Consider the following 23886-nt stretch of genomic DNA (forward strand, 5'->3'; position numbering starts at 1 on the left):
CATATGCGCCCTGTGTAATACCTTAAACTGGATCAGGCTTAGCCTGGCACACGAGGACGACGAGTTTACCCTACTTAGGGCATCCGCCCACAGCCCCTCCTCGATCTCCTCCCCCAGCTCTTCTTCCCATTTCCCTTTTAATTCATCTACCATAGTCTCCCCTTCGTCCCTCATTTCCCTATATATATATCTGACACTTTACCATCCCCCACCCATGTCTTTGAGATCACTCTGTCCTGCACCTCGTGTGTCGGGAGCTGCGGAAATCCCCTCACCTGTTGCCTCGCAAAAGCCCTTAGTTGCATATACCTGAATGCATTCCCTTGGGGCAACCCATATTTCTCGGTCAGCGCTCCCAGACTCGCGAACTTCCCATCCACAAATAGATCTTTCAGTTGCGTTATTCCTGCTCTTTGCATATCCCCATCCATTCCCCCCGGGGCAAACCTATGGTTGTTTCTTATCGGGGACCCCCCCAAGGCTCCAGTCTTTCCCCTATGCCGTCTCCACTGTCCCCAAATCTTCAGTGTAGCTACCACCACCGGGCTTGTGGTGTAGTTCCTCGGTGAGAACGGCAATGGGGCTGTCACCATAGCCTGTAGGCTAGTCCCCCTACAGGACGCCCTCTCTAATCTCTTCCACGCCGCTCCTTCCTCCTCTCCCATCCACTTACTCACCATTGAAATATTAGCGGCCCAATAGTACTCACTTAGGCTCGGTAGTGCCAGCCCCCCCCCATCCCTACTACGCTGTAAGAATCCCTTCCTCACTCTCGGAGTCTTCCCGGCCCAGACAAAACCCATGATGCTCTTTTCAATCCTTTTAAAAAAAGCCTTCGTGATCACCACCAGGAGGCACTGAAACACAAAGGGGAATCTCGGGAGGACCACCATCTTAACCGCCTGCACCCTCCCTGCCATTGACAGGGCTACCATATCCCATCTCTTGAAATCTTCCTCCATCTGTTCCACCAACCGCGTTAAATTTAACCTGTGCAATGTGCCCCAATTCTTAGCTATCTGGATCCCCAGGTAACGAAAGTCTCTTGTTACCTTCCTCAACGGTAGGTCCTCTATTTCTCTACTCTGCTCCCCTGGATGCACCACAAACAGCTCACTCTTCCCCATGTTCAATTTATACCCTGAAAAATCCCCAAACTCCTCAAGTATCCGCATTATTTCTGGCATCCCCTCCGCCGGATCCGCCACATATAGTAGCAAATTGTCCGCATACAAAGATACCCGGTGTTCTTCTCCCCCCCTAAGTACTCCCCTCCACTTCTTGGAACCCCTCAGCGCTATCGCCAGGGGATCAATCGCCAGTGCAAACAGTAATGGGGACAGAGGGCATCCCTGCCTTGTCCCTCTATGGAGCCGAAAATATGCCGATCCCCGTCCATTCGTGACCACACTCGCCACTGGGGCCCTATACAATAGCTGCACCCATCTAACATACCCCTCTCCAAAACCAAATCTCCTCAACACCTCCCACAAATAATCCCATTCCACTCTATCAAATGCTTTCTCGGCATCCATCGCCACTACTATCTCCGTTTCCCCCTCTGGTGGGGCCATCATCATTACCCCTAACAGCCTCCGTATATTCGTGTTCAGCTGTCTCCCCTTCACAAACCCAGTTTGGTCCTCGTGAACCACCCCCGGGACACATTCCTCTATTCTCATTGCCATTACCTTGGCCAGGACCTTGGCATCCACATTTAGGAGGGAAATTGGTCTGTAGGACCCGCATTGTAGCGGGTCCTTTTCCTTCTTTAAGAGAAGCGATATCGTTGCTTCAGACATAGTCGGGGGCAGTTGTCCCCTTTCCTTTGCCTCATTAAAGGTCCTCGTCAGTACCGGGGCGAGCAAGTCCAAATATTTTCTATAGAATTCGACTGGTAATCCGTCCGGCCCCGGGGCCTTTCCCGTCTGCATGCTCCTAATTCCTTTCACCACTTCCTCTACCTTGATCTGTGCTCCCAGTCCCACCCTTTCCTGCTCTTCACCTTGGGAATTTCCAGCCGATCCAAAAAGTCCATCATTCTCTCCCTCCCATCCGGGGGTTGAGCTTCATATAATTTTTTATAAAATGTCTTGAACACTTCATTCACTCTCTCCGCTCCCCGCTCCATCTCTCCTTCCTCGTCCCTCACGCCCCCTATTTCCCTCGCTGCTCCCCTTTTCCTCAATTGGTGTGCCAGCAATCTGCTCGCCTTCTCCCCATATTCATACTGTACACCCTGCGCCTTCCTCCATTGTGCCTCTGCAGTGCCTGTAGTCAGCAAGTCAAATTCCACATGCAGCCTTTGCCTTTCCCTGTATAATCCCTCCTCCGGTGCTTCCGCATATTGTCTGTCCACCCTCAAAAGTTCTTGCAGCAACCGCTCCCGTTCCTTACTCTCCTGCTTCCCTTTATGTGCCCTTATTGATATCAGCTCCCCCCTAACCACCGCCTTCAACGCCTCCCAGACCACTCCCACCTGGACCTCCCCATTGTCATTGAGTTCCAAGTACTTTTCAATGCATCCCCTCACCCTTAGACACACCCCCTCATCCGCCATTAGTCCCATGTCCATTCTCCAGGGTGGGCGCCCTCCTGTTTCCTCCCCTATCTCCAAGTCCACCCAGTGTGGGGCGTGATCCGAAATGGCTATAGCCGTATACTCCGTTCCCCTCACCTTCGGGATCAATGCCCTACCCAACACAAAAAAGTCTATGCGCGAATAGACTTTATGGACATAGGAGAAAAACAAGAACTCCTTACTCCTAGGTCTACTGAATCTCCACGGGTCCACACCTCCCATCTGCTCCATAAAATCTTTAAGCACCTTGGCTGCTGCCGGCCTCCTTCCAGTCCTGGACTTCGACCTATCCAGCCCTGGTTCCAACACCGTATTAAAGTCTCCCCCCATTATCAGCTTTCCCGTCTCTAGGTCCGGAATGAGTCCTAGCATCCGCCTCATAAAATTGGCATCATCCCAGTTCGGGGCATACACGTTTACCAAAACCACCGTCTCTCCCTGTAGTTTGCCACTTACCATCACGTATCTGCCCCCGTTATCCGCCACTATAGTCTTTGCCTCGAACATTACCCGCTTCCCCACTAATATAGCCACCCCCCTGTTTTTCGCATCTAGCCCCGAATGGAACACCTGCCCCACCCATCCTTTGCGCAGCCTAACCTGGTCTATCAGTTTCAGGTGCGTTTCCTGTAGCATAACCACATCTGCTTTAAGTTTCTTAAGGTGTGCGAGTACCCGTGCCCTCTTTATCGGCCCGTTGAGCCCTCTCACGTTCCACGTGATCAGCCGAGTTGGGGGGCTTCCCACCCCCCCCCCCCCCCCCCCCCCCCTTGCCGATTAGCCATCATCTTTTTCCAGCTTCTCACCCAGTTCCCACGCAGCTGTATCTCCCCCAGGCGGTGCCCCCCCCGCCCATCCTCTCCCGTACCCGCTCCCCCCTTTCCCCAGCAGCAGCAACCCAGTAATTCCCCCCTCCCACCCCCCCCCCGCTAGCGTAATTACTCCCCCCCATGTTGCTCCCAGAAGTCAGCAAACTCTGGCTGACCTCGGCTTCCCCCCGTGACCACGGCTCACACCGTGCGACGCCCCCTCCTTCCTGCTTCTCTATTCCCGCCATAATTATCATAGCGCGGGAACCGAGCCCGCGCTTCTCCCTTGGCCCCGCCCCCCATGGCCAACGCCCCATCTCCTCTCCCTCCCCACCTCCCCCCATCACCACCTGTGGGAGAGAGAAAAGTTACCACACCGCAGGATTAGAACATAAAACCCCTCTTCGCCCCCCCACATTCGCCCCACCACTTTGTCCAAACGTTCTTTTTAATAATCCACTCATTCCAGTTTTTCTTCTACAATAAAAGTCCACGCTTCATTCGCCGTCTCAAAGTAGTGGTGTCTCCCTTGATATGTGACCCACAGTCTTGCCGGTTGCAGCATTCCAAATTTTATCTTCCTTTTATGAAGCACCGCCTTGGCCCGATTAAAGCTCGCCCTCCTTCTCGCCACCTCCGCACTCCAGTCTTGATAGACGCGGATCACCGCGTTCTCCCATTTACTGCTCCGAGTTTTCTTCGCCCATCTAAGGACCATTTCTCTATCCTTAAAACGGAGGAATCTCACCACTATGGCTCTGGGAGTTTCTCCTGCTCTCGGTCCTCGCGCCATAACTCGGTATGCTCCCTCCACCTCCAACGGACCCGTCGGGGCCTCCGCTCCCATTAACGAGTGCAGCATCGTGCTCACATATGCCCCGACGTCCACCCCCTCCACACCTTCAGGAAGACTAAGAATCCTCAGGTTGTTCCTCCTTGCGTTGTTTTCCAGTGCCTCCAACCTCTCCACACATAGTTTCTGATGTGCCTCCTGTATCTCCGTCTTCACCACCAGGCCCTGTATGTCGTCCTCATTCTCGGCTGCCTTCGCCTTCACGACCCGAAGCTCCTGCTCCTGGGTCTTTTGTTCCTCCTTTAGCCCTTCGATCGCCTGTAGTATCGGGGCCAACAGCTCTTTCTTCATTTCCTTTTTTATCTCTTCCACGCAGCATTTCAAGAACTCTTGTTGTTCAGGGCCCCATGTGAAACTGCCGCCTTCCGACGCCATCTTGGTTTTTGCTTGCCTTCCTTGCCGCTGTTCCAAAGGATCCGCTGCAATCCGGCCACTTTCCTCTCCTTTTTCCATCCGTGTCCAGGGGGAATTCCCTTCTGGTTTACCGCACGGTGTTTTTAGCCGTTAAAATTGCCGTTGGGGCTCCTATCAAGAGCCCAAAAGTCCGTTCCACCGGGAGCTGCCGAAACGTGCGACTTAGCTGGTCATCGCCGCACCCGGAAGTCCCAGGAAGGATTCCTGACTCACTATGTCGATAGGCCGACTGGGGGGACGGGGCACATCGGATTTGGTGCTTGGCAACGAACCAGGCCAGGTGTCAGATGTCTCAGGAGGAGAGCATTTTGGTGACAGTGACCACAACTCCTTGACCTTTACCATAGTCATGAAAGGGATATAAACAGACAGTATGGGAACGTATTTAATTGGAAGAGGGGAAATTATACTGCTATTAGACAGGAGCTGAGGAGCATGAATTGGGAACAGAAGTTCTCAGGGAAATGCACAACAGTAATGTGGGGGTTGTTTAAGGAGCACTTTCTGCGAGTGCTGGATAGTTTTGTCCCACTGAGACAGGAAGGAATGGTAAGGTGAGGGAGCCTTGGATGAAGAGAAGTGGAGCTTCTACTCAAGAAGAAAAAGGAAGCTTACTTAAGGTTGAGGAAGGAAGGATCTGACTCGGCTCGAGGGTTACAAGGTAGCCAGGAAGGAACTCAAAAATGGACTTAGGAGAGCTAGAAGGGGGCATGAAAAAGCCCTGGCGGAAAGGATTCGGGAAAATCCCAAGGCATTCTACACTTGCATGAGAAATAAGAGAATGATCAGAGTGAGAGTTGGGCCCTAAATGAATATTTTGCTTCAGTATTCACTAGAGGGACCTTGTTGCTCGTGAGAACAGCGTGAACCAGGTTAAATAGGCTCGAACAGGTTGGTATTAAAGGAGGAGGATGCGCTGGAAATTTTGAAAAGCATCAGAATAGATAGGTCCCTGGGGCAGATGGGATATACCCACAGTTACTACAGAAAAGCAGGGAAGGAAGTTGCTGTGCCGATGGCGATGATATTTGCGTCCTCACTCTCCACTGGAGTAGTGCCGGATGATTGGAGGGAGGCGAATGTTGTTCCCCTGTTCAAGAAAGGGAATAGAGAAATCCTTGGGAATTACAGACCAGTCAGTCTTAAATCTATGGCGAGCAAAATACTGGAAAGGATCCGGAGAGATAGGATTTATGATTTAGAAAAACAGAGTTTGATTAAAGATAGGTCTTGTCTCACAAGCCTCATTGAATTCTTTGAGGATGTGACGAGACACATTGATGAAGGTTGGGCAGTGGATGTGGTGTCTATCAATTTCACGAAGGCATTTCATGAGGTGCCCCAGAGCAGGCTCATTCAGAAAGTTAGGGGCATGGAATACAGGGAAATTTGGCTGTCTGGATACAGAATTGGCTGGCCAAAAGAAGACAGCGAGTGGTAGTGGATAGAAAGTATTCTGCCTGGAGGTCGGTGACCAGTAGTGTCCCGCAGGAATCTGTTCTGGGACTCAGTTCTTTGTGGTTTTTAGAAATGACCTGGATGAGGAAGTGGAAGGGTGGGTTTGTAAGTTTGCCAATGACACAAAGGTTGGTGGAGTTGGAGATAGTGTTGAGGGCTGTTGCGGAGGGCTGTTGCAGGTTACAACAGGACATTGACAGGATGCAGAGCTGGGCTGAGACGTGGCAGATGGTGTTCACCCTAGATGAACGTGAAATTACACATTTTGGAAGGTCGAATTTGAATGCTGAATACAGGGTTAAAGGCAGGATTCTTGGAAGTGTGGAGGAACAGAGGGATCTTGGGGTCCACTTACATAGATCCCTCAAAGTTGCAACCTAGGGATGTTAAGAAGACGTGTGGTGTTGGCTTTCATTAACAGGGGGATTGAGTTTAAGAGCCGTGAGGTTTTGCTGCAGCTTTATAAAACCCTGGTTAGACCACACTTGGAATATTGTGTCCAGTTCTGGTCGTCTCATTATAGGAAGGATGTAGATACTTTGGAAAGGGTGCAGAGGAGATTTACCAGGATGCTGCCTGGACTGGAGGACATGTCTTATGAAGAAAGGTTGAGGGAGCTAGGGCTTTTCTCACTGGAGCAAAGAAGGAAGAGAGGTGACTTGATGGAGGTGTACAAGGTGATGAGAGGCATGGATAGAGTGGATAGCCAGAGACTTTTCCCCAGGGCAGAAATGGCTGTCATGAGCGGACATAATTTTAAGGTGATTGGTGGAAGGTACAGGGGAGATGTCAGAGGTAGGTTCTTTCCACAGAGAGTGGTGGGTGAGTGGAACGCACTGAAACAGAGGTGGTGGAGTCAGAGTCATTAGGGACATTTAAGCAACAGCTTAATTGGACAGGCACATGGACAGCAGTAAATTGAAGGTGTGTAGGTTAGGTTGATCTTAGATTAGGATAAATCGTCGGCGCACCATCATGTTTCGAAGGGCCTGTATGGTGATGTACTGTTCTATGTTCTAATTGAAAACTTGCAGATAATGATTTGAAGCTTTTCAAAGAAAAGCATTCAAATTTCTATGAACTATAGATTAGAGAAAGTACAAATCCATGCTAAACTACCTTTGCATGGAAAGGCCCCCCACACACGCACACGCTCCAAAGATGTGCAGGTTAGGTGGATCGGCCATGATCAATTGCTCCTTAGTGTTCAACAGTTAGAGCCCAGTTAGGGAATTGTTTTGTTGAAATAGATACCAGATCGGGCGGCATGTGGCGCAGTGGTTAGCACTGTGACTGCGACACCGAGGACCTAGGTTCGAATCCCGGCCCTGGGTCACTGTCAGTGTGGAGTTTGCACATTCTCCCCATGTCTGCGTGGGTTGCATCCCTACAACCCAAAGATGTGCTGGTTAGGTGAACTGGCCACGCTAAATTGCCCCTTAATTGGAAAAAAATAATAATTGGCTACTCTAAATTAAATAAAAAAGAAATAGATACCAGATATGAAGAAACAGGGGAAAGTACTCTTAGAAAGACTGTCAAGGATAACCCTAAAGCTTTCTATAGATATGTCAGGAATAAAAGAATGACTAGGGCAAGAGTAGGACCAGTCAAGGACAGTAGTGGGAAGTTGTGCGTGGAGTCCGAGGAGATAGGAGAGGTGCTAAATTAATATTTTGTCAGTATTCACACAGGAAAAAGACAATGTTGTCGAGGAGAATATTGAGATTCAGGCTACTAGACTAGAAGGGCTTGAGGTTCATAAGGAGGAGGTGTTAGCAATTCTGGAAAGTGTGAAAATAGATAAGTCCCCTGGGCCGGATGGGATTTATCCTAGGATTCTCTGGGAAGCTAGGGAGGAGATTGCTGAGCCTTTGGCTTTGATCTTTAAGTCATCTTTGTCTACAGGAATAGTGCCAAAAGACTGGAGGATAGCAAATATCGTCCCCTTGTTCAAGAAGGGGAGTAGAGACAACCCCAGTAACTATATACCAGTGAGCCTTACTTCTGTTGTGGGCAAAGTCTTGGAAAGGTTTATAAGAGATAGGATGTATAATCATCTGGAAAGGAATAATTTGATTAGAGATAGTCGACACTGTTTTGTGAAGGGTAGGTCGTGCCTCACAAACCTTATTGAGTTATTTGAGAAGGTGACCAAACAGGTGGATTAGTTGATGTGGTATATATGGATTTCAGTAAAGCATTTGATAAGGTTCCCCACGGTAGGCTACTGCAGAAAATACAGAGGCATGGGATTCAGGGTGATTTAGCAGTTTGGATCAGAAATTGGCTAGTTGGAAGATGACAAAGGGTGGTGGTTGATGGGAAATGTTCAGACTGGAGTCCAGTTACTAGTGGTGTACCACAAGGATCTGTTTTGGGGCCACTGCCGTTTGTCATTTTTATTAATGACCTAGAGGAGGGCGTAGAAGGATGGGTGAGTAAATTTGCAGATGACACTAAAGTCGGTGGAGTTGTGGACAGTGCGGAAGGATGTTACAAGTTACAAAGAGACATAGATAAGCTGCAGTGCTGGGCTGAGAGGTGGCAAATGGAGTTTAATGCAGAAAAGTGTGAGGTGATTCATTTTGGAAGGAATAACAGGAAGACAGAGTACTGGGCTAATGGCAAGATTCTTGGTCGTGTGGATGAGCAGAGAGATCTCGGTATCCATGTACCTAGATCCCTGAATGTTGCCACCCAGGTTGATAGGGTTGTTAAGAAGGCGTACGGTGTGTTAGCTTTTATTGGTAGAGGGAGTGAGTTTCGGAGCCATGAGGTCATGTTGCAGCTGTACAAAACTCTGGTGCGGCCGCATTTGGAGTATTGCGGCAATTCTGGTCGCTGCATTATAGGGAGGATGTAGAAGCATTGGAAAGGGTGCAGAGGAGATTTACCAGAATGTTGCCTGGTATGGAGGGAAGATCTTATGAGGGAAGGCTGAGGGACTTGAGGCTGTTTTCGTTAGAGAGAAGAAGGTTAAGAGGTGACTTAATTGAGGCATACAAGATGATCAGAGGATTAGATAGGGTGGACAGTGAGAGCCGTTTTCCTCGGATGGTGATGTCTAGCACGAGGGGACATAGCTTTAAATTGAGGGAGATGGATATAGGACAGATGTCAGGGGTAGGTTCTTTACTCAGACAGTAGTACGGGCATGGAATGCCCTGCCTGCAACAGTAGTGGATTCGCCAACACGAAGGGCATTCAAATGGTCATTGGATAGACATATGGACGAAATGGGAATAGTGTAGATGGGCTTCAGAGTGGTTTCACAGGTCAGCGCAACATCGAGGGCCGAAGGGCCTGTACTGCGCTGTAATGTTCTATGTCATAAAGCAGACAGCTGAGAGCAGCAGCAATGCAGAACGATCTTGGTAGCAGACAGACGTCACCACAACAAACTGCCCAGGAACATAAACAATATAAAGAATCAGCCACTGCAAAAATTAATTTTCTTATCAAGATCACTGCGTGCTATTAAACGCAAACACTTCGGCTGGCTGCACTTTTGCTGGATTACACACAGCAACACATACAAAGAATGCCTGCATCACTTATCTTACAGATCTGGGTAAGAAATCTATAATCGCAATTAATGTTTACACCAAAAAAGATGCTCTAGGGCAAAATCCACAGGAAGTACCAACTTAACTGAAACAGGAAATCTACATTCTGATAGGAACAGTGCATGCTTAATGATTCCATTTCAGGACCCTCTCCTGAAGGAAGCATTGGAGTCAGTACAGTGAAGGTTCACTAGGCGAGTTCCTGGAATGAGATGGTCCTATGATGAGAAGCTGAATATATTGGGACTGTATTCCATGCAGTTTAGAAAAATAAGAAATTACCTCATTGAAAGTTAATGAAGGGGCTTGACAGGATATGAGCTGTGACATTGTTCCCCACACCAAGGAAATCTAGAACACTAGGGCACCACTTTTTTTATTTTTCATTTTTACAGGATGTGGGCTTTGCTGGCTAGGCCAGATTTGTTGCCCATCCCTAATTGCCCTCAAGAAGGTGGTGGTGAACTGCTTTCTTGAACCACTGCAGTCCATGTGGGAGAGGTACACCCACAGTGCTGTTGAGGATGGAGCTCCAGGATTTCGACCCAGCGACAGTGAAGTAACAGAGTTATATTTCCAAGTCAGGAGGGGAACAGGTGGGCTGTGGTGTTCCCAAGTATCTCCTGCCCTTGTTCTTCTCGATGGTAGTGGTCATGGATTTGGAAGGTTCTGCCTAAGGAGGCTTGGTGAGTTCCTGCAGTGTATCTTGTAGATGGTGCACACAGCTGCTACTGTGCATCGGTGGTGGAGCGAATGGATGTTTGTGGAAGGGGTGGCAATCAAGCGGGCCGATTTGTCCTGGATGGTGTCCAGCTTCTAGTGTTGTTGGAGTTGCATTCATAATAATCTTTATTATTGTCACAAGTAGGCTTACATTAACACTGCAATGAAGTTACTGTGAAAAGCCCCTAGTCACCACATTCCAGCACCTGTTCGGCTACACTAAGGGAGAATTCAAAATGTCCAATTCACCTAACAGCACATCTTTCTGGACTTGGGAGGAAACCGGAGAACCAGGAGGAGACCCAAGCAGACACGGGAAGAATGTGCAAACTCCGCACAGACAGTGACCCAAGCCAGGAATCGAACCCGGGTTCCTGGGGCTATGAAGCAACAGTGCTAACCACTGTGTTACCATGCCAACACTGGTCAGGGGCCCGAGCATCTCCTTGCAAGTGCTGACTGCGGTGGATTTTAAGGCGGATCAGGAGCTGTTGGCGTATTTATTCCTCCAGAGGGTGTTGGAAATTTGGAATTCACCGTTGGAATACGTAGTTGTGGCAGAACCCCTCACTGCATTTTTTTTTTTTTTTTAAAACACACCTGTATATGCACTTAAGCTGCCATAACCTACAGGGCTACAAACTAAGTGCTGGAAGGTAGAATTAAGTTGGATAGGTCTTTTTTAGCCAACATCGATACGGTGGGTTGAAGGCTTACTTCAATGCAGAAATTCTTTTTCTGTTTCCCACTTGCTTGGATATGGCTCGACAAACATCTCAAATTACTCAAACCAGAAGCGCATTAAAAATGAGAGGTTTGACAAACTACTTCCCCGACAAAGTACCATAGCCAAATCTAATTTCATCACCTCAAAATTCACACATACACAGTTCCAACAAAGGATACCAGATCCGGTCGGAGAAAGAAACCTTGACCAACTTCCCCCTTCACCCAGAACTACTGACATTAACTAGAACATTCTTTACTGTTCCTCAATTTTGAACACAGGCCAGAAATCAAACCATGCTCAGTTATTCACCAATTAAGCTCACTGTGGGTACTTATCTCAAAATAAACATTTACAGCCTGCATGTTAAAACAAAAGTTTCAGCTGTGAGAGGAGGAAAGGATTATGCCATTTCAACACTTCTTAGGCAAACTTAACATCGAGGCTATATTCAAACCGGTAACACAGATAAAGTTTTATATGCTTTCAATATACAGTAGATTCACTGTTTGCCCATGTTTCAGAAAATATCAGCCCTAGAGAAATATTGCAAATTTTATAATGTTATAATTGAATAGGAATGTGTAAATTTAGAAACATCCCGCGATAATGGAAATGTCTCACAAATACTCAAACTATTCATTGAACGTTGCCCATTTTGAAAGCTGTAAAAATTCCGATAGTTCCATCCTCAGAGTAAAATAGACCGTTAGAATAGGCTACATAAATCACTAATTTATAGCAATATTCATCAAAAGTGCACACTTCCAAAATTCAATTTGACAAGTAACAGTCTCAAATTTATGACTGCCAGAATCTGTGTGAAGGAACTTCAACGCATAAAGTGTTAATCATATTTTAGTCTCAGCAAAGAAACAGCACTGACAAGGCGATTTCAAAAATGAACTTCCTTCCTCCTGCTCGACATGTAAACTGAAGTCATCCAAAGATTATTTTCCTGTCCTAAAATAAGTGTCTGCACAATTATTGCACAAGAGATGAAATGCAGGATTAACAACATCCAAAAACACAATGTGTTTCTGGATTTGCCATCTGGTCATGCAAATACACCAAGCAAAATATGGAGATCTAACACCAGAGCGCCAGTTACAAAACAAATGTTGCACTGCTTTCTGAATATTTATACTGAAAAAGACCAGCCCCTAAGAAAATATATGACCAGAAGTGAAAACTCCAATTATCACACTGATACCAATCTATTGTGCTTAACTACATATTAATAACCAAAGATTGACATGATGACCCAAGTTTAAAAGCTTACAGCCATCTTTTAAAGTTTTTTTTTATCTTACAAAATAAGATTGGTCGTGATTGCCATAGAAATTATTATAAATTACTGATTCCAGATAATCAGGTTTGGGAGGGAGAGGGGAGGCAAAGAGGAGCATGAATTAGGATGAAGGCTGAAAAGGAAAATAAACTGACTGGTTAATTCAGCAGGATTAATCTTTCGCTTACATTAAATATTGAAAGATTTCCCAACTTAACTGACTGGTTCGACCGTCTGACTAAATCCTTAGTCTGGTCAAATTCTGAGCAATACTTTCTCTCGGCTTTCTTCAATAACCTTGACTTCTTTCAAGTAACTAAAGCTATCAAGTATTGGGGTAAATTTATGCCCTGAGCCCTTTTTACATCTGACATCATAAACTCTCTCAGGGATTTGACCGTTCCTAGTTTGAGAGAAAATATAAACACATTAATATGTTTGTTGGTGGTGCCAATACAACCAGTATCTATTTACCACGGTCAAAATATGCAAGTTGCAAACTGATCATGGCTTTTGACAGGAAATGCATCCTCATAAGGCATAACTGGCCACTGACTACAAAAAAAAGTCACCATTTATTTTTGTGGGTTTATAGAGTAAAGGAGATTTACCAGGATGCTGCCTGGTTTGCAGGATAGGTCTTATGAGGAAAGGTTGAGGGAGCTAGGGCTTTTCTCTTTGGAGCGGAGGAGGATGAGAGGCGACTTAATAGAGGTTTATAAGATAATGAGGGGGATAGATAGAGTGGACGTTCAGAGACTATTTCCTCGGGTGGATATAGCTGTTACAAGGGGCATAACTATAAGATTCAGGGTGGGAGATATAGGAGGGAGGTCCGAGGTAGGTTCTTTATTCAGAGAGTGGTTAGGGTGAGGAATGGACTGCCTGCTGTGATAGTGGAGTCGGACACTTTAGGAACTTTCAAGCGGTTATCGGATAGGCACATGGAGCACACCAGAATGACGGAGTGGGATAGCTTGATCTTGGTTTCGGACAATGCTCGGCACAACATAGAGGGCTGAAGGGCCTGTTCTGTGCTGTACGGTTCTATGTTCTATGTTCAACCTTCTGACTCCAGGGCAATAATATGTTACCAACTGTGCCATGACTGATGATCCAAGGGTTTTGAAGAAATCAGTTTTAATGATGTAGAATAATTCTGCAGATTCAAAGTTCTATCTATCTGTCGATGTAGCCAGTACAGTTGACAAGGGGGAGCCAGTCGATGTGGTATATTTGGACTTTCAGAACTCATTTGACAAAGTCCCGCATAAGAGATTATTGTGCAAAATTAAAGCGCATGGGATTGGGGAAATGTATTGAGGTGGATAGAAAACTGGTTGGCAGAGAGGAAACAAAGAGTTGGGATTAATGGATCCTTTTCAAATTGGCAGGCAGGTAACCAGTGGGGTACCACAGTGATCGGTGCTGGGACCCCAGCTATTCACAATATATATTAATGATTTGGATGAGGGAACAAAATGTAATATCTCAAAGTTTGCAGATGATACCAAGTTAGGTGGGAAGGTGAATTGTGACAAGGATGCAGGGATCTTACAGCATGATCTGGACAGGTTGGGCGAGTGGGCAAATCAATGGCAGATGCAATATAATTTGGATAAGTATGAGGTTATTCACTTTGGAAGCAAAAACAGGAAGGCGGATTACTACCTGAATGAATGTAAATTGAGAGAGGGGAGTGCGCAGGGACCTGGGTGTCCTTGTGCACCAGTCGCTGAAGGTAAGCATGCAGGTGCAGCAGGCGGTAAAGGCGGCTAATGATATGTTGGTCTTCACTGCGAGAGAGGAGTATAGAAGCAGGGGCGTGTTGCTGCAATTGTACAAGAGCCTTGGTGAGGCCACACCTGGGGTATTGTGTGCAGTTTTGGTCTCCTTCTCAGAGAAAGGATGTTCTTGCTCTCGAGGGAGTGCAGCGGAGGTTTACCAGACTGATTCCAGGGATGGCGGGACTGTCATATGAGGAGAGATTGACTAGCTTGGGTTTGTCCTCACTGGAGTTCAGAAAAATTAGGCGGGATCTCGTAGAGACTTATAAAATTTTAACAGGACTAGCTAGGGTAGATGCCACCAATGATGGGTGTCCAGAACCAGGGGTCACAGTCTGAGGATTCAGGGTAAACCATTTCGGACAGATATAAGGAGACATTTCTTCACCCAAAGAGTAGTGAGTCTCTAGAATTCATTACCACAGGAAGTAGTTGATGCAAAAACATTGAATATAATCAAGAGGCGACTATATATAGCACTTGGGGAGAATGGGATCAAATGCTATGGGGAGAAAGCAGGATTAAGCTATTGAGTTGGGTGATCAGCCATGATCGCAATGAATGGCGGAGCAGGCTCAAAAGAACAAAGAACAAAGAAAAGTACAGCACAGGAACAGACTCTTCGGCCCTCCAAGCCCATGCCGACCATGCTGCCCGTCTGAACTAAAATCTTCTACACTTCCTGGGTCCGTTGTTCTATGTATCCCTCTATTCACATCCTATTCATGTATGTTGTCAAGATGCCCCTTAAATCATAGAATTTACAGTGCAGAAGGAGGCCATTCGGCCCATCGAGTCTGCACCGGCTCCTGGAAAGAGCACCCTACCCAAGGTCAACACCTCCACCCTATCCCCACAACCCAGTAACCCCACCCAACACTAAGGGCAATTTTGGACACTAAGGGCAATTTATCATGGCCAATCCACCTAACCTGCACATCTTTGGACTGTGGGAGGAAACCGGAGCACCCGGAGGAAACCCACGCACACACGGGGAGGATGTACAGACTCCGCACAGACAGAGACCCAAGCCGGAATCGAACCTGGGACCCTGGAGCTGTGAAGCAATTGTGCTATCCACAATGCTACCGTGCTGCCCCTATAGTCCCTGCTAATGTCACTATAGTCCCTGCTTCCACCACCTCCTCCAGCAGCGAGTTCCAGGCACCCACTACCCTCTGTGTAAAAGAAAGAAAGAAAAAAAAAAAAAAAAAAAACTTGCCTCGTACATCTCCTCTAAACCTTGCCCCTCGCACCTTAAACCTATGGCCCCCTAGTAATTGACCCCTCTACCCTGGGGGAAAGCTCGAAGGGCCAAAAGGCCTCCTCCTGCTCCTATCATCTATGTATCTATGTATGGAGGAGCATAACAGACATCTACAAGCTTTGAAAGATGCCCTCGTACGAACGGGATATGGCGCTCGACTCATCGATCGACAGTTCCAACGCGCCACAGTAAAAAAAACGCACCGACCTCCTCAGAAAACAAACATGGGACACAACCGACAGAATACCCTTTCGTCGTCCAGTACTTTCCCGGAGCGGAGAAACTACGACATAGTCTTCACAGCCTTCAACACGTCATCGATGAAGATGAACATCTTGCCACGGTCATCCCCACACCCCCACTACTTGCCTTCAAACAACCGCGCAACCTCAAACAAACCATTGTTTGCAGCAAACTACCCAGCCTTCAGAACAGTGACCACACCACGCAACCCTGCCATGGCAATCTCTGCAAGACGTGCCAGATCATCGACATGGATACCACCATTACACACGAGAACACCACCCACCAGGTACGCAGTACATACTCGTGCGACTCGGCCAACGTTGTCTACCACATACGCTGCAGGAAAGAGTGTCCCGAAGCGTGGTACATTGGCGAGATCATGCAGACGCTGCAACAACGAATGAACGGACATCGCGCGACAATCACCAGGCAGGAATGTTCCCTTCCAGTCGGGGAACACTTCAGCAGTCAAGGGCATTCAGCCTCTGATCTCCGGGTAAGCGTTCTCCAAGGCGGCCTTCAGGACCCGCGACAACGCAGAATCGCCAAGCAGAAACTTATAGCCAAGTTCCGCACACATGAGTGCGGCCTCAACCGGGACCTGGGATTCATGTCGCATTACATTCATCCCCCACCATCTGGCCTGCAAAATCCTACCAACTGTCCTGGCTTGACACAATTCACACCTCTTTAACCTGGGGTTACCCCATCTCTGGATTTGTAAAGATTTAATCACCTGCTAATGCTTGTATTCCAAGCATTGTCTGGCATCTTTGAATCTGTCTATATATATGTTTCTGGAACATACCTCTTCATTCACCCGAGGAAGGAGCAGCGCTCCGAAAGCTAGTGACATCGAAACAAACCTGTTGGACTTTAACCTGGTGTTGTAAAACTTCTTATTGATCTCACCCCAGTCCAACGCCGACATCTCCACATCTATGTATGAAGGACTCAGTCATGTAAAGTTATAAAACAGGGAAGCAGGAACTCAGTTAAGTAAGCATTTTACTTGTTACACATGCATTTTAGTTGTTACAGATATACTCTGAATAAAGTCATTTCCAAATCTCTCTCTCTATACACACACATGCCCTAACTTGCACGGTTCACTGCTCCCCGCAGTGAAAGCTACGAGGGTATAACTAGTATTTCTTCCAATGCTACTGCCAACACAACTTCAATAACAACTTGCATTTATATCGTGCTTTTAACATAGGGAAAATGTCCCAATGCACTCAAACCAACACTGCACCAGCAGCTCTGTGTCCAAATTTGAGATTTGTTTGGAGTTTTTGGATCTTTCACTACATGCAACCTGTCAGCCTTTCACACTGACGGCCAGTGTTTGCTAACAAACATCGGCAGACTGCAGCATCCTCCCACCGGTCTAATCCCAAGAATGACTTCTTGCATTGGACCTGTTCTCAGTGCTGTTCCCAAACTTAAAGCAGCTTTTGCAGTCTTAACATACTGTAGGCTGGGAGATTGAGGGTAGCACTGATTGACTGAAGCACTGAAAATGGGGTGTTAATTACAATGAAACAGAAATAGGTAGGTAGGAATCGAGGAGACCATAAGACATAGGAGCAGAATTAGGCCACTCGGCCCATCGAGTCTGCTCCGCCATTCAATTATGGCTGATATTTTTCTCATTCCCATTCTCCCGCCTGAAAATGAAAATCGCTTATTGTCACGAGTAGGCTTCAATGAAGTTACTGTGAAAAGCCCCTAGTCGCCACATTCCGGCGCCTGTTCGGGGAGGCTGGTACGGGAATTGAACCGTGCTGCTGGCCTGCCTTGGTCTGCTTTCAAAGCCAGCAATTTAGCCCAGTGAGCTAAACCAGCCCCTTCCCCCCCATAACCCTGATCCCCTTATTAATCAAGAACCTATCTATTTCTCTCTTGAAGACACTTTAAGATTCCCCCTCATCCTTCTAAACTCCAACGATTACAGTCACAGTGCCCTCAACCGTTCCTCATATGACAAGCTCCTCATTCCAGTGATCATTCTTGTGAATATCCTCTGGACTATTTCCAAGGCCAGCACATCCTTCCTTAGATATGGGGCCCAGAACTGAGTGAGTTGGATACTCATGTAGGGGAGGGGGAAGACAGAAGAAGCCAAAAAGCATTTTCAAATAAGGTGATTAGAGTTCCAGAACTAGCCGAGTGGGAGAAAGGCTTCCAACATAAAGTGGAAGGATGAAGGAAGGTGGTAGCTGGGTAGAAGGATGCAGTGGGGAAGCTCAAAATGGGAGTGGGGTATGAGAGAGGGGCAACAGTTATCAGTAAGAAATGGAAGGGAGAGATTTGGAGGAAAATACAGCAACCACACACAAGTCGGTAAAGACTTGCTTTCACACGTCAGGGTCATTCTTCAGCCATCAGTTTTTTGAGAGCTGTCGGCTTTTTTTTGAGCTGTCAGGTTTTTTTTTTTTAAAGATGTTGGCCAGCTTCAAGAGTTTTAAGTTGGCAGATTCCCTCGTGCAAAATAAATAATTTGCATATTGTAAAAAAGGTGTTTGACAGCTAGAGACCCATGTGCAAAGACCAAAAAAAGTTAGTTTCAGAATAATCAGAAAACGTAACAAAATAATCAGCTGCCAGCTGCCATCACTCCACAGGATACCCAAGGTTCCATTTGAAGTTTCAGCTCAATTCTAGATCCTATTTTCCAACATAGCAACTATTTTTCAAGTTTTCAGTTTGCATCCTGGATCCCTAAAAAGTAGCCAAACATGCAGACTCACATCTTGCATCCACTGCATATTCTTAAATTGTTAACAGCTCTCATCAGATGACACCATTTATTACAATGGGGAAAGTTCAATAATTTAACATTTTCATACTTGCTGCCTTTCAATTTGGCACCTTTGCATTTGACAGAGAACTACACAGTGCAAATACTATAGCTCTAGATTAGAAATTTTATACACTGAAGTGTTTGACATTCAAGCCAAGTGTTATGATTTTTAACAACCTAAACACAGGTTCTCAACCATTTTGTTAATAAAATCACCTCATCCGACTCACCAGCATTAGGGACTACAATGGGAACAAAAACAATCAACTCCTACCGTGGCTGTGACGTTTCCTCATACATTTTCTCTTTCCCTTCCTTGAAAAGGCTAATGGTCTGTTTTGTTTTCTTAAGCAGGTTCTCCATGAAGACTCTGAAATATTCATTCTCGCCAAGGACCTCCATCTTGCCCTCGTATCGAGTCAAAATGAGACGCAAATGCTGATAAGTGTCAGGCAACAAATCCAAAATGTAGGGAGGGCTGTTCTTCAGCCCCACCTTGGGATTCTGGCACAGTCTCACCACCTATAAAGAGAAAACAAATGGACCAAGGAATGTGTAAATAAAGGAGAGATAGGACACACAAAAAGTAAAATAGTCTATGTTCTGGTCAATTGACAGAATTGATTTTTTTTTTTTAAAGTAAGCCTTGCTCTATTATGGAAGAATGTTAGAACAGGAGGAAGACAGCCTCAGCCAATTAAGGCATGATCAGTTTTATGATAAAGTTACCGTTTAGCTAATTCTTCTCGCCTTGAATTTTTTTCCCAAATATTTATTCAATGTCCCAAAAAGCTATTATGGCTTCTGTTTTCAATATTCCAATTATCCTCTGTGCAAAACAATTTCTGCCAATATCTCCCTTAATTCTTAAACTTATACCCGCAAGTTACCGACTTGTTGATTGGTAGAAAGTTTTCCCTATTTATCTCATCAAGACCCCCCCCATCAGATTTAACGAGCCCCTTTTAATCTTCTCCTTTCACTAGATCGGAGCCCAGTTTCTCCAACAATATCTAGTGAGCTGGAGTATTGAATAAAGCTTTAGTCTCCTTATACATGAAAGGATAAACTTGCATGCAATGGAATGCAAAGATTCAAAAGGCTGGATTTAGAAAAGTTTTGTTCTGCGTACAGTTCAGACAGATCATGCCATACATGAAAAGAAAATACATAGGGCAAACATAAAATACACAATGGAAATACACAGACACACTAATCAGGTGAAGCATACAGAAGTGCAGTACTACTCCGTAGAGAAGATGTGTGAAGAGATCAGATCAGTCCATAAGAGGGTCGTTTAGGAGTCTGGTAACAGCAGGCAAGAAGCTGCTTTTGAATCCGTTAGTGCTTATTCCCAGACTTTCGTATCTCCTGCCCGATGGAAGAAATTGGAAGATTGAATAAGACGGGTGGGAGGGGGTCTTTGAAATGAAATGAATCGCTTATAGTCACAAGTAGGCTTCAATGAAGTTACTGTGAAAAGCCCCTAGTCGCCACATTCCGGCGCCTGTTCGGGGAGGCTGTTACGGGAATTGAACCATGCTGCTGGCCTGCCTTGGTCTGCTTTCAAAGCCAGCGATTTAGCCCTGTGCTAAACAGCCTCTAGTCTTTGATTAAGCTGCCCATTTTCCCAAGGCAGTGGGAGGTGTAGACAGAGTCAATGGATGGGAGGCGGGTTTGTGTGATGGATTGGGCGGTGTTCACAACTGTAGTTTCTTACGGTCTTGGGCTGAGCAGTTGCCGTACCAGGCTGTGATGCAGCCAGATACAATGCTTTCTATGGTACACCTGTAAAAATTGGTGAGGGTCAATATGGGACATGCCAAATTTCCTTAGTTTGCTGAGGAAGTATAGGCGCTGTTGTGCTCTCTTGATCGTAGCATCGACGTGGGTGGACCAGGACAGATTGTTGGGGATGTGCACACCTAGGACTTTGAAGCTTTCAACCATCTCCACCTCTGCCCTGTTGATGCAGGCGGGGTGTGTATGATACTTTGCTTCCTGAAGTCAATGACCAGCTCTTTAGTTTTGCTGGCATTTAGAGAGAGATTGTTGTTGTTACACCACTCCACGAGGTTCTCTACCTCCCTCCTGCATTCTGACTTATCATTGTTAAAGATTCGACCCACTATGGTCAGGTCATCAGTAAACTTGTAGATGGAGTTGAAGCCAAAGGGGGACAGGTATGCAGCCTTTCGGGGCCCCGGTATTGAGGACTATTGTGAATGAGGTGTTGTTGTTTATCCTTAATGATTGTGGTCTATGGGTCAGAAAGTCAAGGATCCAGTTGCAGAGGAAGGAGCCAAGTCCTAGGTTTTGGAGCTTTGATTATGAGCTTGTTCCTGGGATGAAGAGTTGTGCTGCAAGGAAAGATTCAGCAAACTAGGCCTATATCCTTATGAGCAATGATCTCATTGAAATATACAAAATTGACATAGTAGATGATGCTCCAAGGCAATCTTCCCTCGACATTCAGTGGCAGTAAATGTCCACCATCAACATCCTTGGGGTTACCATTGACCAGAAACTGAACCGGACAAGCCATACAAGTATTGTGGCTACAACAGCAGCTCAGAGACTGGGAATTCTGCAGCGAGTAACTCACTTCCTGACTCCCCAAAACCTGTCCATCTACAAGTCACAAGTCAGGAGCGTCATGGACTACTCCGCACTTGCTTGGATAAGAGCAGCTCCAACAACACTCAAGAAGGTCGGCACCATCCAAGACAATCCTGATTGCTACCCAATCCACCACCTTAAACATTCACCCCTCCACCATCGACGCACAATGACAACAATGTACACCATCTATAAGATGCACAGCAGCAACTCATCAAGGCTCCTTCGACTGCACCTGTCAAAGCCCGCAACCTCTACCACCTAGAAGAACATGAGCAGCAGATGCATGGGAACACCATCTGCAAGTTCCCACCAAGTCACACATCATTCGGACTTGGAAATATACCACCAGAGCTTCACTGTCGCGGGGTTAAAATCCTGGAACTTCTTTCCATGTGTATTCCTACAATACACGAACTGTAGCGATTCAAGAAGTCAGCTACCACCACCTTCTCAAGGGCAACTAGGGATGAGCAACAAATGCTGAAATAACCAACAAGACACACAACCCACTCAATTTTTTTTAAAATTCCCTGATGAGTCTAAAGCTAGGGGTCAGTCAATTAGGAGAGATGAAGAAACATTTCCGGTCTCAAAATGTTGTGAATCTTTGGAATTATCTACCCCAGAGGGTAGTGGGTCTCAGTTGTATGTAATACACAGGTTAACAGATTTTTAAATATTGGGATAATGGGTGAAGGCATAATTGAGGGAGATCAGCCACTATCCTACTCAATGGCAAAGTAAGCTCAAATGGCTTTAAGGCTTACTCCTGCTCCTATTATTTATTACTTTCATCCTAAAATAGGATACCCAAAACTGGACACAATAATTTGACAGTGGCCTAACCTATGATCTGTATGGGAGGAGCTTTAATTCTTCTTTCTCCAACTTGTCTCCTGATCTAAAAAAGGATAGAAACATAGAAAATAGGAGCAGGATTAGGCTATTCGGCATTTCAAACCTGCTCTGCCGTACGTTATGATCAAGGCTGATCATCCAATCTGTCCCCCCCTCCCCCCCTATCCTTTAATTCCTTTAGCCCCAAGCGCTATATCTAATTCCTTCCTGAAAACATACAATGTTTTGGCCTTAACTGCTTTCTCTGGTAGAAAATGCCACAGGCTCCTCACTCTCTGGGTGAAGGAATTTCTCCTTGTCTCAATCCTAAGTCCTAAATGGCTTACCCTATATCCACAGACTATGGCCCCTGGTTCTGGACTCCCCTGCCCTGAAACATCCTTCCTGCATCTACCCTCTCTAGTCATGTTGGAATTTTATAGGTTTCTATCCGCCACCCCCCTCATTCTTCTAAACTCCCAACGAATATAATCCTAACTGACTCAATCTCTCCTCATGAATCAGTCCCATCATCCCAGGATTCAGTCTGGAAAACCTTTGCTGCACTCACTCTCTAGCAAGAGCATCCTTCCTCAAAGAAGGAGACCAAAAATGCACATAACAGTCCAGGACTAATCACTGCCTGCTTAGTCCTCTTGCTCGGCCTGGTGGTCTGTGGTCAGGTTCCTTCCTGCCTGTGGAGTCTTAGCCTGTAGTGTGACCACCTCTCTACACGTGCTATCCACGATACCCTCCGCTTAGTGGATGCTCCACAGTGTCTCCAGCCGCTACTCCAGTTCTGAAACCCGGGCTTCCAGAAGCTGCAGCTGGAGACATTTCCTGCACACATGCTGGCTTCCAACATAGAGCGGGAGGAGAGAGCGAGAGGAGCAACCACAGCTTTGAGCTCTTCTGCCATGAGTTCCTCCTTTAAATTAAACTTTTTGCAAGATACTTAAAATAATATCAAATGTCTAGGGCCCATCTTCTTGGTCCTCGTTACTACAGAATATATCCTTTACAAACTATGGACCCCAATCTAGAAACCTTACAAATGATAAGCGATAAAAGTACTAAATATTTACCCAACCGTACTCACCCAATCGGCTACTTCCACTTGCCCTGTGTCACTTTTGAATCCTGACATCAGCTCAGGGGCTTCAAACTCTAAGCTAGCACTCTGATCTCAGTCTTGCTCTTTCTCCCACTATCCGCTTGGCTATTTTTCATAGAGGGAGTCCAACGAGGTTCACCAGGCTGATACCGGGCATTGGCTAGGCAGTCCTACGAGGCGGGATTGGTTTGATTGGTATTCACTATTGTTTAGAAGGAGATGGGGAGATCTGGTTGAAAATGTGTCAATTTTTATTTTTTTTATTTTTTTATTTTTTAAAAAGGTGGCATGGTGGCGCAGTGATTAATTAGCACTGCTGCATCACGGCGATGAGGTCTTGGGTTCGATCCCAGCCCCGGGTTGCTGTCCGTGTGGAGTTTGCACATTCCCCCAGTGTCTTCGTGAGTCTCCCCCACAACACAAAGATGTGCAGTGTAAGTGGATGAGCTAAGCCAAGTTGCCCCTTAATTGGAAAAAAATATATTGGGTACTCCAAATTAAAATAAATAAAATTTTAAAATATTTTTTATTTTTTAAATTCTTACAGGGCTGGACAGATTAGATGCAGGGGGATGATTTTGTTGGTTGGGAAATTTAGAACTGGGACATAACCTCAGGAGAAGTGGTAGACCATGTACATCATGGTCAATGAGGAATCATTTCTTCACTCAAAGGGTAGTGAACCTATGGAATTCTCTGCCATTGAAGGCTGTGGAGGCCAAGTCACTGAATGCATTCAAGAAAGAGATAGATAATTATTTGGATTTTAATGGCATCAAGGG

At 46.2% G+C, this 23886-nt stretch overlaps 1 protein-coding gene across 1 annotated transcript in view; it reads right to left on the reverse strand.

Moving 5' to 3' along the window:
• The window catches only part of cbl (Cbl proto-oncogene, E3 ubiquitin protein ligase), a 294821-nt gene that overhangs the window by 238119 nt on the left and 32816 nt on the right, over positions 1–23886 (reverse strand). The window contains exon 2 of the mRNA XM_072486364.1: positions 18806–19053. Within this exon, the coding sequence (XP_072342465.1) occupies positions 18806–19053 (248 nt within the window). The remainder of the gene's footprint in view (positions 1–18805; positions 19054–23886) is intronic.

The sequence above is a fragment of the Scyliorhinus torazame genome, chromosome 21 (genome assembly GCF_047496885.1).
Source record: "Scyliorhinus torazame isolate Kashiwa2021f chromosome 21, sScyTor2.1, whole genome shotgun sequence".
Classification (NCBI taxonomy): Eukaryota; Metazoa; Chordata; class Chondrichthyes; order Carcharhiniformes; family Scyliorhinidae; genus Scyliorhinus; species Scyliorhinus torazame.